Raw genomic sequence first — 10,329 nt, 5'->3', positions numbered from 1 at the left:
ATGCATGGAATTTGTATGCAGAAAATTATAACATGCCAATGAAAAATCAAGGAAGACTTGAATGTAAAGACACTGTAGTCATGGATTGGAAGATTTAACTTAGTAAAAATGTCAACGTTCCACAAAGGGATCTAAAGATTTAATACCATCCCTATAAAAATCCCAGCAGTATTTTTTGTAGCTATAGACAAGATGATTGTAAAATTTATATAAAAGAGTGAAGGAAGTAGAACAGCTTAAAATTATTTTGAAAAAGAAGGCAAAGCTGGAGGAATCAAACTGATTTTAAAACTTCCAGTGAGTCTTTATAATAAAGTTATAGTAACCAAGATAGTATGGTATTGACAAAAAGATAGACACATAGAGCAATGACAATAGAACAGAACAGAGGATCGAGAAAAAAAACCAACGCAAATAAAGCTATTTGATCTTACATACTTTTGTAAAAGTGATTCAGTGGAAGGCAGTCTTTTCAACAGATAGAGTTAGTTAGAACAATTGGCCAAATATAGGCAAAGAAAAAGAAGAGCTCGATCGAAATCTCACACCGTCTATGACAAATTAACAAAAATGGATCATAAACTGGGACACCTGGGTGGCTCATTTGGTTAAGCATGCAACTCTTGGTTTCAGCTTAGGTCAAAATCTCAGAGTCGTGAAAGCGCAGAGCCTGTGTAAGATTCTCTCCCTCTCCCTCTGCCCCTTTCCCCCATGCTCGCTCGCTCTCAATAAGTAAATCTTTTTTAAAAATAGATCATAAACATAAATGTAAAACATAAAACTATAAGACTTTTAAAGAAAACATAGAAGAATATCTTCATGAACTTCATGAATATTGTCATGAGTTAGGCAAAAAGTTCTTAGAAATAACACCAAAAGTATGATCCATAAAAGAAAATATTGATAAATTTGACTTCTAAATTAAAGACATTTTCTTTGCCAAAGCCACTTTTAAGACTATGAATAGACAAGCTGCATATGGGAAGGAAATATTTGCAAATCACATCTCCATCAATGGGCTTATATCCAGAATGTATAAAGAATTCTTAAAAGTCAGCATTACAGTGGCGTCTGGGTGGCTCAGTGGGTTAAGCCTCTGCCTTCGGCTCAGGTCACGATCCCAGGGTCCTGGGTTCGAGCCCCGCATTGGGTTCTCTGCTCGGCAGGGAGCCTGCTTCCTCCTCTTTTTCTCTCTCTGCCTGCCTCTCTCCCTACTTGTGATCTCTGTCTGTAAATAATAAGTAAATATAAATAAATAAATAAATCTTAAAAAAAAAAAAGCAGTACATAACAACCCAGTTTAAAAGTGTGCAAATACTAGGACATATCACTAAAAAAGATATACAAATGGCAACTGCTGAAGAGATACCCCACACCATTAGCTGTTAGGTGAGTGAATATTAAAATCATGAAGAAATACAATTACACACCTACTATAGCAGCTAAAACAAAAAATACCAACAATTCTAAGTGTTGACATGGATGAGGAATGGAAGCAACTGGACTTCTCATCCTTCCGAAAGGAAGGCAGAAGTGGTAAGACCACTCTGGAGAACAAATTGGTGGTATCTAAAGTCAACTGCATTTTTATATATGAACAAATTGGATACGAAATGGATTTTAAAACAGGTAATATTTATAAACTCATCAAAGTCAGCTACCCGTGAACAACACAAGATGTATCACATCTCTGCAGGGTCAATTATAAAACTTTCTTCAGAAAATTAAGAAGTCTTCAACAAATGTACATTTATTTATACCATGTTTTTGGACAAGAGGACAAAGTATTGTAAAGATGTCAAATCATCCCCAGCTCTACTCAATATCCCAACAGAGTTTTGTTGTAGTAGCTGCTAAACTTGATAAGCTGTTTCTAAAATGTATACAGAAAAACAAAAGGCCAAGAATAGCCAAGACTATCTTAAGAAAGAACAAGACCTTGCTCTGTCAGCTATCAAAACTTTAAGTTGTAATGATTAATACAGTATAGTATTAGTGAAGAGACAAATGGATTCCAAACCTAAATGTGCAATGCAAATTCATAAGCTTTTAGTATTTAATATACATAAATAACTTCATGATCCTGGAGTAAGAATGGGTGTCTTATTCAGGTCACTAAAAACATTAAAGGGAAAATTCTTTCTATACAGGAGCATATTAAAATTAATAACTTCTTCTGTTCATCACAGACACTATTGAAAGGATGAAAACAAGTCATAAAAATGAAAGAAAACATTTCAACACACATAACTGATTAGTTACACAAAATGGAGAAATTCTATAAAATTATTTTAAAAGACAGCCCAGCAAAAAATGAGCGAAAGTTTTGAATAGGTCATTCACTAAAAAAGGAAATGCAATTAGCCAATAAACATATAAAAAGATGTTCAAATTTGGGAAATGCAAATTAAGCAAACAAATAATCAGAAATAGATTCACAAATACAGAGAACAAATTAGTGGTTACCAGATGGGACAGGCAAATAGGTAAAGGGGATTAAAAGATAAAAAAATATTCCAGTTTCACAATAAATATGTCATAAGATGAAAAGTACAGCAGAGGGGATATAATAAGATGGTAATAACTTCATGTGTTAACAGATGATAACTACTTTTATTGTGCTAAACATTTTGTAATGTTTAGTCTTGGATTTGGGTTCAGGCAGGTCATAATTTCAGAAAGTACCTGGATGATCAATTATCAACCCACTATGCTGTACACCATAAACTAATATAATAATGTATGTAAACTATACTTCATTTTTAAAAAAGAGAAAAGGGGGGACCTGGGTGGCTCAGTGGTTTAAGCCTCTGCCTTCAGCTCAGGTCATGGTCTCAGGGTCCTGGGCTCGAGCCCTGCATTGGGCTCTCTGCTCGGCATGGAACCTGCTTCCCCCTCTCTCTCTGCCTGCCTCTCTGCCTACTTGTGATCTCTCTCTCTATCAAATAAATAAATAAAGTCTTTAAAAAAAGAAAAGAAGTTATGTTCTATGAGGGAAAAAAAAGAAAACAAAAGGAAGGAAATGATAAAAGAATAGTGATAAACTCTAGAGAATTGGGAGAAGATTATAATCATACACAAGCACATGAGAAGCTTAAGGGTTTTTGTCAAATTTTATTTCTTGATTTGGGTGATGTTTACATGGCACTTAGTTTTATAATTAACTGTACATACATGTTTGTTTTAGACACTTTTGTGAGTATTATATTTCACAATTTTTAAAAAAATCTTACAGGGGCACCTGGGTGGCTCAGAGGGTTAGGCCTCTGCCTTTAGCTCAGATCATGGTCTCAGGGTCCTGGGATCAAGCCCCGCATGGGGCTCTCTGCTTAGTGGGGAGCCTGCTTCCCCCTTTCTCTCTGCCTGCCTCTCTGCCTACTTGTAATCTCTCTGTGTCAAATAAATGAATAAAATCTTTTTTAAAAAAAAAACTTACAAAAGTTTTCCAAAATCCTTTCATAAATCTCATACCTAGAAATATGTTTCATTACAAATCTTCTATCTTTTGCAGCATAAAAAATAGTTTGCGATTTGTTACTAATAATTGAAATAATTTAGACACAACTTCCTTTCAAAAATGAAAATTGAATAACACCAATATATCGTTGAATATATATACATTCTAGTCACACTAGCATTAAGAGCATAGGATATCAAGCAGCACAAATATTCAGTCCATCAAGCCCTTAAGTTGAACTTTTTTTTTTTTAAGACTTTATTTATTTGTCAGAGAGAGAGAGAGAGAGAGCATGAGCACAGGCAGACAGAATGGCAGGCAGAGGCAGTGGGAGAAGCAGGCTCCCTGCCAAGCAAGGAGCCCGATGCGGGACTCGATCCCAGGACACTGGGATCATGACCTGAGCCAAAGGCAGCTGCTTAACCAACTGAGCCACCCAGGTGTCCCTTAAGTTGAACATTTAAGAAAGTTCTTTTATCTAGCATACAGTACCAAATAACTATATGAAGAATGTTATAGTTTAGTATTATGGTTTCATGTTGTAGGAATAAAAACATTCGTTTCAGCTTGCAGTACACAGGCTTAAGCATAAAGTAAATAGATATTTCAAAATGGGGTTTTGGCTTTTAAGAAAATGATACCAGGGATGCCTGGGTGGCTCAGTCCGTTAAGTGCTGAGTCTTGGATTTGGGTTCAGGCAGGTCATGATTTCAGAGTCCGAAATTTCAGGCAGATCAAGCTCTGAATGGAGAGCGATTAAGACTTTCTTCCTCTCCCTCTACCCCTCTTCCCCTCAAAGAAAGAAAGAAAGGAAGGAAGAGAAAGAGAGGGAGGGAGGGATGAACAAAGGAAGACGGAAGGGAAAATGGTACCATGTTTGTTAGCAGTGTTATTCTAAGAAGTATCATTAGGACCTTGTTTTTTCACAATCAAATGAAAGTACCTGGATGATCAGAAATTCTCCTGATAAAGTTGAAATACTTTAGTATTTTATACTAAAGTACATACATAATACTTTGAGGACTGGTCGTAGGCAGTATTTCTTAAAAACCTTCTTGCTTTGGAATTCCACTAAGCAGAAAAATGGAAGTAAGAATGGGTGACAGTGTTACTGAAAGAACTGGTTTCAACTCACTGGAAGCAGATCTTCTTCAAAATCATTAACGATTTTTTTAAATGAGTAATTTTGATTCAGGAGTGTGTGCGTATAGGGACTGGATTGTGTCCGCTGCCCCTAAACTCATATACTGAAGCGCTAACCCTCAACGTGAGGGTATGTGGAGACTGGGCTTTTGAGGATGTAATGAAGAATAAATAGGTCATAAGGGTGGGATCTTAATGCAATCTGAACGGTGTCCTTCTAAGAGGAACAGACATGAAGTTTGCAGGGCACAGAGGAAGGACCAGGTGAAGACATAGCAAGAAGTCTGCAGTCTACAGGACAGGAAGAGAAGTCTCACCAGAAACCTATGTGCACCTTGATCTTGGACTTCCAGAATCCAAAACTATGAGAAAATAAATTTCTATTGTTTAAGACCCGCCCCCCCCAATCTGTGGTATTTTGTTACGGTAGCCCAAGAAGACGAATTGGAGTTAAATTTATTTATTTATTTATTTATTTATTTATTTATTTTAGTTTCCTCTTTTCTTTCCCTAAAAAACACTACAGTTGCATAATAACAAATCTATACGATATCGCTTTTCATTAAATGTTGCCATCATTGTTGCCATAGCCACACACTGTAAGAAAAGCAACGTGAGACCCCTATGTTACTTCAGTACAAAATAGATTTTCTGTACATCAGCATGGTTATGCGTAAATTCCTCTGTCTTCCTTAATCATAGCTCCGTATGGGTCTACTCTGACTTCCATAACAAAAGGCCATAGACTGGGGGACTTAAGCAGCATATATTTTCTCACAGTTCTGGAGACTGGAAGTCCCATATCAAGGCTCCAGCCAATCTGGTTTTTGGTGAGAACTCTTCTGGGCTTGCTAAACACTACCTTCTCACACTGGCCACACAGGGCATTTCCTCTGTGCTGGAGTGTCAAGGAGAGGGGGCACTCTGTCTGGTCTCTCTTCTTATAAAGACACTAATCCCATCAGATCAGGACCCCACCCTCATTTAACCTGAGAGGTGCCATCTCCAAATACAGTCCTGGAGGTTAGGACTTCAACATAAGAATTCTAAGCGAAACAAACATTCAGTCCATAAAAACCTCTAAACATAACAACCTGCCTTCCTAGGCTATCATGTAATCAAATGTCAGAGCTCTCTACCTCTAGTGGAAAAGAGAGACAACAAAAAGCTGTTCAGTATACAAACACTGAGATAAAATGCTGTATTTTTAAAATGATTCGTTTTCATAGTATGTCAATGGTACATACCATTCAAGTGCTACAGGGGATTTGGTCATAGAAAAGCAAATTTTGTTATTTTTTTTAAGATTTTTATTTATTTATTTGACAGAGATCACAAGTAGGAAGAGAAGCAAGCAGAGAGAGAGAGGAGGAAGCAGGCTCGCTGCCAAGCAGAGTGCCCGATATGGGGCTCGATCCCAGGACCCTGAGATCATGACCTGAGCCGAAGGCAGAGGCTTAACCCACTGAGCCACCCAGGCGCCCCAAGAAAAGCAAATTTAAACTATAGGAATGATTCTCTGAAGACCTGGGAGAGGCTAAAACTATGCCTTGAAAGATCAGGTGGGATGCAATGAAAACAAAGTCCCCAGTTACCTGGGAACTGGCAGGTAACCTGGGAACAGGCTTGAGTGTTACTGGGTGGTCTTGCAGGGAAATAATCATTCAAATACAAAACTCTCCAACAGAGAGATATTCTAAGGGCTTTCCTTTTGATTTAGTTAACATATGGCCACACAGTAGTCCCAGCTATGATCTGTGCTTTATCACATTCCTTGAAAAATCTACTATAGACAATTACATTAACACAGCCAAAAGATAGGTGTCTTAAAAGAGAGCCAAAATTGAGCATTCCCAATCTATTCCCTGGGAATCTATATCCCAGCCAGTATCCTAGAGGATTAAAAACCTTTTTAGGTTTCATCAAAATGGTTCTACCAGGAAGGGCTACTCAAAGAACAGTTTGTGTGGGACGCCTGGGTGGCTCAGTTGGTTAAGCAGCTGCCTTCCGCTCAGGTCATGATCCCAGCATCCTGGGATCGAGTCCCACAACGGGCTCCTTGCTTGGCAGGGAGCCTGCTTCTCCCTCTGCCTGCCACTCTGTCTGCCTGTGCTTGCTCTCGCTTCTCTCTCTATGACAAAAAAAAAAAAAAAAAAAAAAAAAAAAATCTTTAAATTAAAAAAAAAAAAAAAAAAACAGTCTGTGTATATACTTTAATTTAAAATTACTGCAGTTGCTCTAGTCCCCACCCTCCTTTCCCTATATCCTCAACTGAACGGACAGATTCGTTTTTCCAGAGCTCCATAACTCCACTACTAAAAATTATGCCTCTGGCCACCTGAATCAAACACAAACCCCTCTGCCTATCATTTAAGTAAGAATCTCCATAAGTCAAAGCCCACCATATTCTATTCTAGCTTTACTGCCGGACTCAAAACTTGCCCCAAATGCAATGCAAACCCTTGCTCCTCGCCTGACTTGAAAGCTCTTCTGCCTTCTCCTCCATTTGCCATCCATAGCCTTTCCATTCTTTGTGGGTCACCTCCTCCATGAAGCACTCTCTGATGACATGACAGACACCAATTCTTCCTTCAGTCAACAACTATGCATTAAGAACCTATTCTGTTCCAGACGTTGAGAGGGCTCTTTCTTCCTAAATCTTTTTGTCCACATTGTCTGTGACTTACATTTAAAACTCTTACTACTGTCCAAGTCTTCCAATATGTCACTTTATATTTGTGGAAAAGGACCTCAAATGTTTTATTTACTAGTTGGCTCTTCTGTGCAATCTCACAAGTTACTTGGATTTGTAGGTGATTTGTCTTGGGAACCAACACATACACATCTTTTATACTGTCCATAGCACATGATATAGGGCTAAATATCTCACTATTAACTGGCGTTAAATACGTTTTCACTTGCAAACCTTGTGAATACTTACTTTTGTTCCTTTCTTTGAGGGACAGAAGGAAAGAGAGAAGAGGTTAACATCCCTGGAAGAGTTTTTTTTCAGTTACCTATCATTGTCCTTAACTGTAATTTGTTAACAAGTATTTCTGGAGTTCCTACTATGTGTCAGATACAGGCACAAATATTCTATTATGGTAGAGCCTTAATCACAGCCTTAATTCGCTAGGCACTGATTATTGTTCTCTGCACATAGTTAACACTCAACAAGTAGGTGTTGAGTGACTATATGAACGTAGCCTCCTGCTCTCAAGCAGCTCCTATTTTAGCAATGTAGAGGTAAATAGGCTATAGGTGATGAATAAATAAGTAGATGAGCTAGGTGATTTCAGAGCGTGATAATTCCTATGGAGAAAATTAAAAATGATAATATTATGCAGTTTGCCAATTTGGCTTTTTGTTGTTTTTTGTTTTGTTTTGTTTTTAAAGATTTTATTTATTTATTTGACAAAGATCACAAGTAGGCAGAGAGGCAGCAGGGAGAGAGGAAGAGAAGCAGGCTCCCTGCTGAGCAGAGAGCCAGATGTGCGGCTTGATCCCAGGACCCTGGGATCATGACCTGAGCCGAAGGCAGAGGCTTTAACCCACTGAACCACCCGGGCCCCCCTTGTTTTGTTGTTTTAATCAGCCAAGTCAAGCTACCATCAGCACGACTTAGTTAGTGGACAATATTGCCATCTCTGGCGGCAGAATTCCTGGGTTCACAACCCTGCCTTCTTCCCCCGCTGTGTGGCTCTAGACAAATTACTTAACCTTTCTGGCCTCGTTATCCCCATCCTCTAACAGTACCTACGGCATAAGATGGGTTGAGGATTTTTAAAAAAAAAGTTGATAAGCAAAGTACTTGGTACTGTGCCTGGCAACCTAGGAAGCCTTTTAGAAATGTCAGATGTCAGTGATCATCACGGCCGCCCGTCAGGTTAACTCACCTGACGCCAAGCGGAGGTGAGAACCTCAGGCGCCCTCTGTCCCTGAGCCCCCGCCCAGATCCTCGCCTCCTGCCCCTGGCAGGTTAACAAGCTGGGGCTAGTGGGGCAGAGTTTTGACCTTGAACTGAGGTCCTAAGAGGCCGAGGGGCCGGTGCCCAGTCCATCTGCGAAGACGGACGGAGATGGACAAGGGCTGCGGGGCTCGGGGTGGGCGGCGGGCTCCCCAGCTCCTCCCTCGGGCCGGAGGCCTCGAGGGCTCACACCAGCTCACCCCGGACGCCCAGCAGCGGCGGGGGATGGGCCGGGCTCTCCCCCAGCACCGGCCTCTCGGAGCCGCGGTTCGCTGCCGAAGGGGTCGGGACCGCAGGGCCCAGCTCCTCGTCGCCCCGCCCCCAGCCCAACGGTAGCGGGCGCGCTGCCCTCCCGGGGTGCGAGGCCGCGGGCGGGCCTGGCGATTGGCCGGGAGAGTGCGAGGGGCACGCGGGCGGGGGCGGGGGGCGGGGACGGGGATGGGGGGCGGGGGGCGGGCACAAGCGCGCAGGCGGCGCGGCCGGCACGCGGCGCTCGCGCTCCCTGCTTAAATGAGCCTGGGCTCCCCGCGCCCGCCACTTCGGAGGGGCTCGCGCCGCGGCCGCGGGAGGAGCGGCCCGTGCGGGTGCCGTCCCTCGCGCCAGCGCGCCTCGGCTGCGGGGCAGTCGATGGGACAGAGCGCCGCGGAGCAAGAGGCGGCGCCCGTCGGGGGGCTCGGGCAGCGCGGGAGCCCGCCGGGGGACTCGAGCATGGCGCGCTGCAGGACCTGAGCCCTGCCCCGCGGGGAGAGGCAGCCTGGTGGCGGGCGATGGGGGCCGAGCGGGACTGCCGCCGCGCCGGGCCGTGAGCGCCGCGCCGCCGCCGCCGCCTCCTCGCCGCCGCCTCGGCCCCTCGCGAAGCGCCGGACCGCTCGGGAACATGGCCCTGGAGCAGCTCTGCGCGGTCCTCAAAGGTAAGCGCCGGGGGCCGCGGACGGCGCCCCCTGCGGGCCGAGGCCGGCGTCTTCGCGTCCCTCCCGGGCGCCCGACGCGCCTCTTTGTCTGGTCCGCGCGGACCTCGGAGCTCTCGCGCCCCGCCGGATCGACTTGCTCGCGCAGCGCCTCTGCCCCAGCCCGCTGCGTGCGGGCAAGCTCCGCGGGGCGCTGGTGGGAACGCGCGGTAGGACGGGAAGCGGCGGCCCGGCGGGGCCCTCCGAGCCGTGTCCTCGCGCCTCTTCGTTTCAGTTCCGCGCATCGCTTCGCAAAGTTGTGGGGTCCGTGTAACTGGGGCTAAGGCCGGTCTTTTTCAGCATTCAGTGACAAAGTCATTCCACGCAAACAATAAACGCCCGGGCCGAGGCGTCGCTGAGCCGCTCTCGACAAGCCCCGCGCTGGCGGGTGGCGGGTGGCTGGTGGCGGAACGGCCTGCGAGCCGGGCCGGGTCCCACCTGCTGCGGCCGCGGACGCTGCGGCACCACTGCGGGCGCCGAGACCCGGCTCGGCCCGGCCCAGAGCCCGCCGCTCGCGGCCGCGCCCCGGCCCTTCCCGGGACCTCGGAATACCGTGCCGCTGGTGTCTGGTTCTTTTTGATTTGTGGCACCGGGAATTAAAACCGTGGGCTTGCCAAGCGTACAAAGCTCCCAAATACTCTAGAGCTGCTTTGCATTTTTCTGGAGGTGTTAATTTACCTTGAAATTTTTATGCATGGATAATTAAGGTTGTGATACAAAGTTGCTTCCGAAACTCGGACTGAATAATTCCTTTTTTCAGTCGTCAGAGGAACAGCATCACCACCAAAAAAAAGGCTTCCCTTTTCCCCCACTCA

General features: G+C 44.2%; 1 protein-coding gene across 4 annotated transcripts in view; it reads left to right on the top strand.

Annotated features, from left to right (window-relative positions):
- The first annotated feature begins 9,375 nt into the window (after positions 1-9,375).
- NETO2 (neuropilin and tolloid like 2) overlaps positions 9,376-10,329 on the top strand; it is a 64,328-nt gene continuing 63,374 nt past the window's right edge. For all 4 annotated transcript variants that reach the window (XR_004281388.1, XM_032325420.1, XM_032325421.1 and 1 more), the window contains exon 1: positions 9,376-9,478. Coding sequence is in view for 3 of the 4 variants with exons in the window: in XM_032325420.1 (XP_032181311.1) it covers positions 9,445-9,478 (34 nt within the window). In the remaining variant the exon portion in view is untranslated. The remainder of the gene's footprint in view (positions 9,479-10,329) is intronic.

The sequence above is a fragment of the Mustela erminea genome, chromosome 19, assembly GCF_009829155.1.
Source record: "Mustela erminea isolate mMusErm1 chromosome 19, mMusErm1.Pri, whole genome shotgun sequence".
In the NCBI taxonomy this organism is placed as follows: Eukaryota; Metazoa; Chordata; class Mammalia; order Carnivora; family Mustelidae; genus Mustela; species Mustela erminea.
This window is presented reverse-complemented; position numbering and strand designations above follow the sequence as displayed.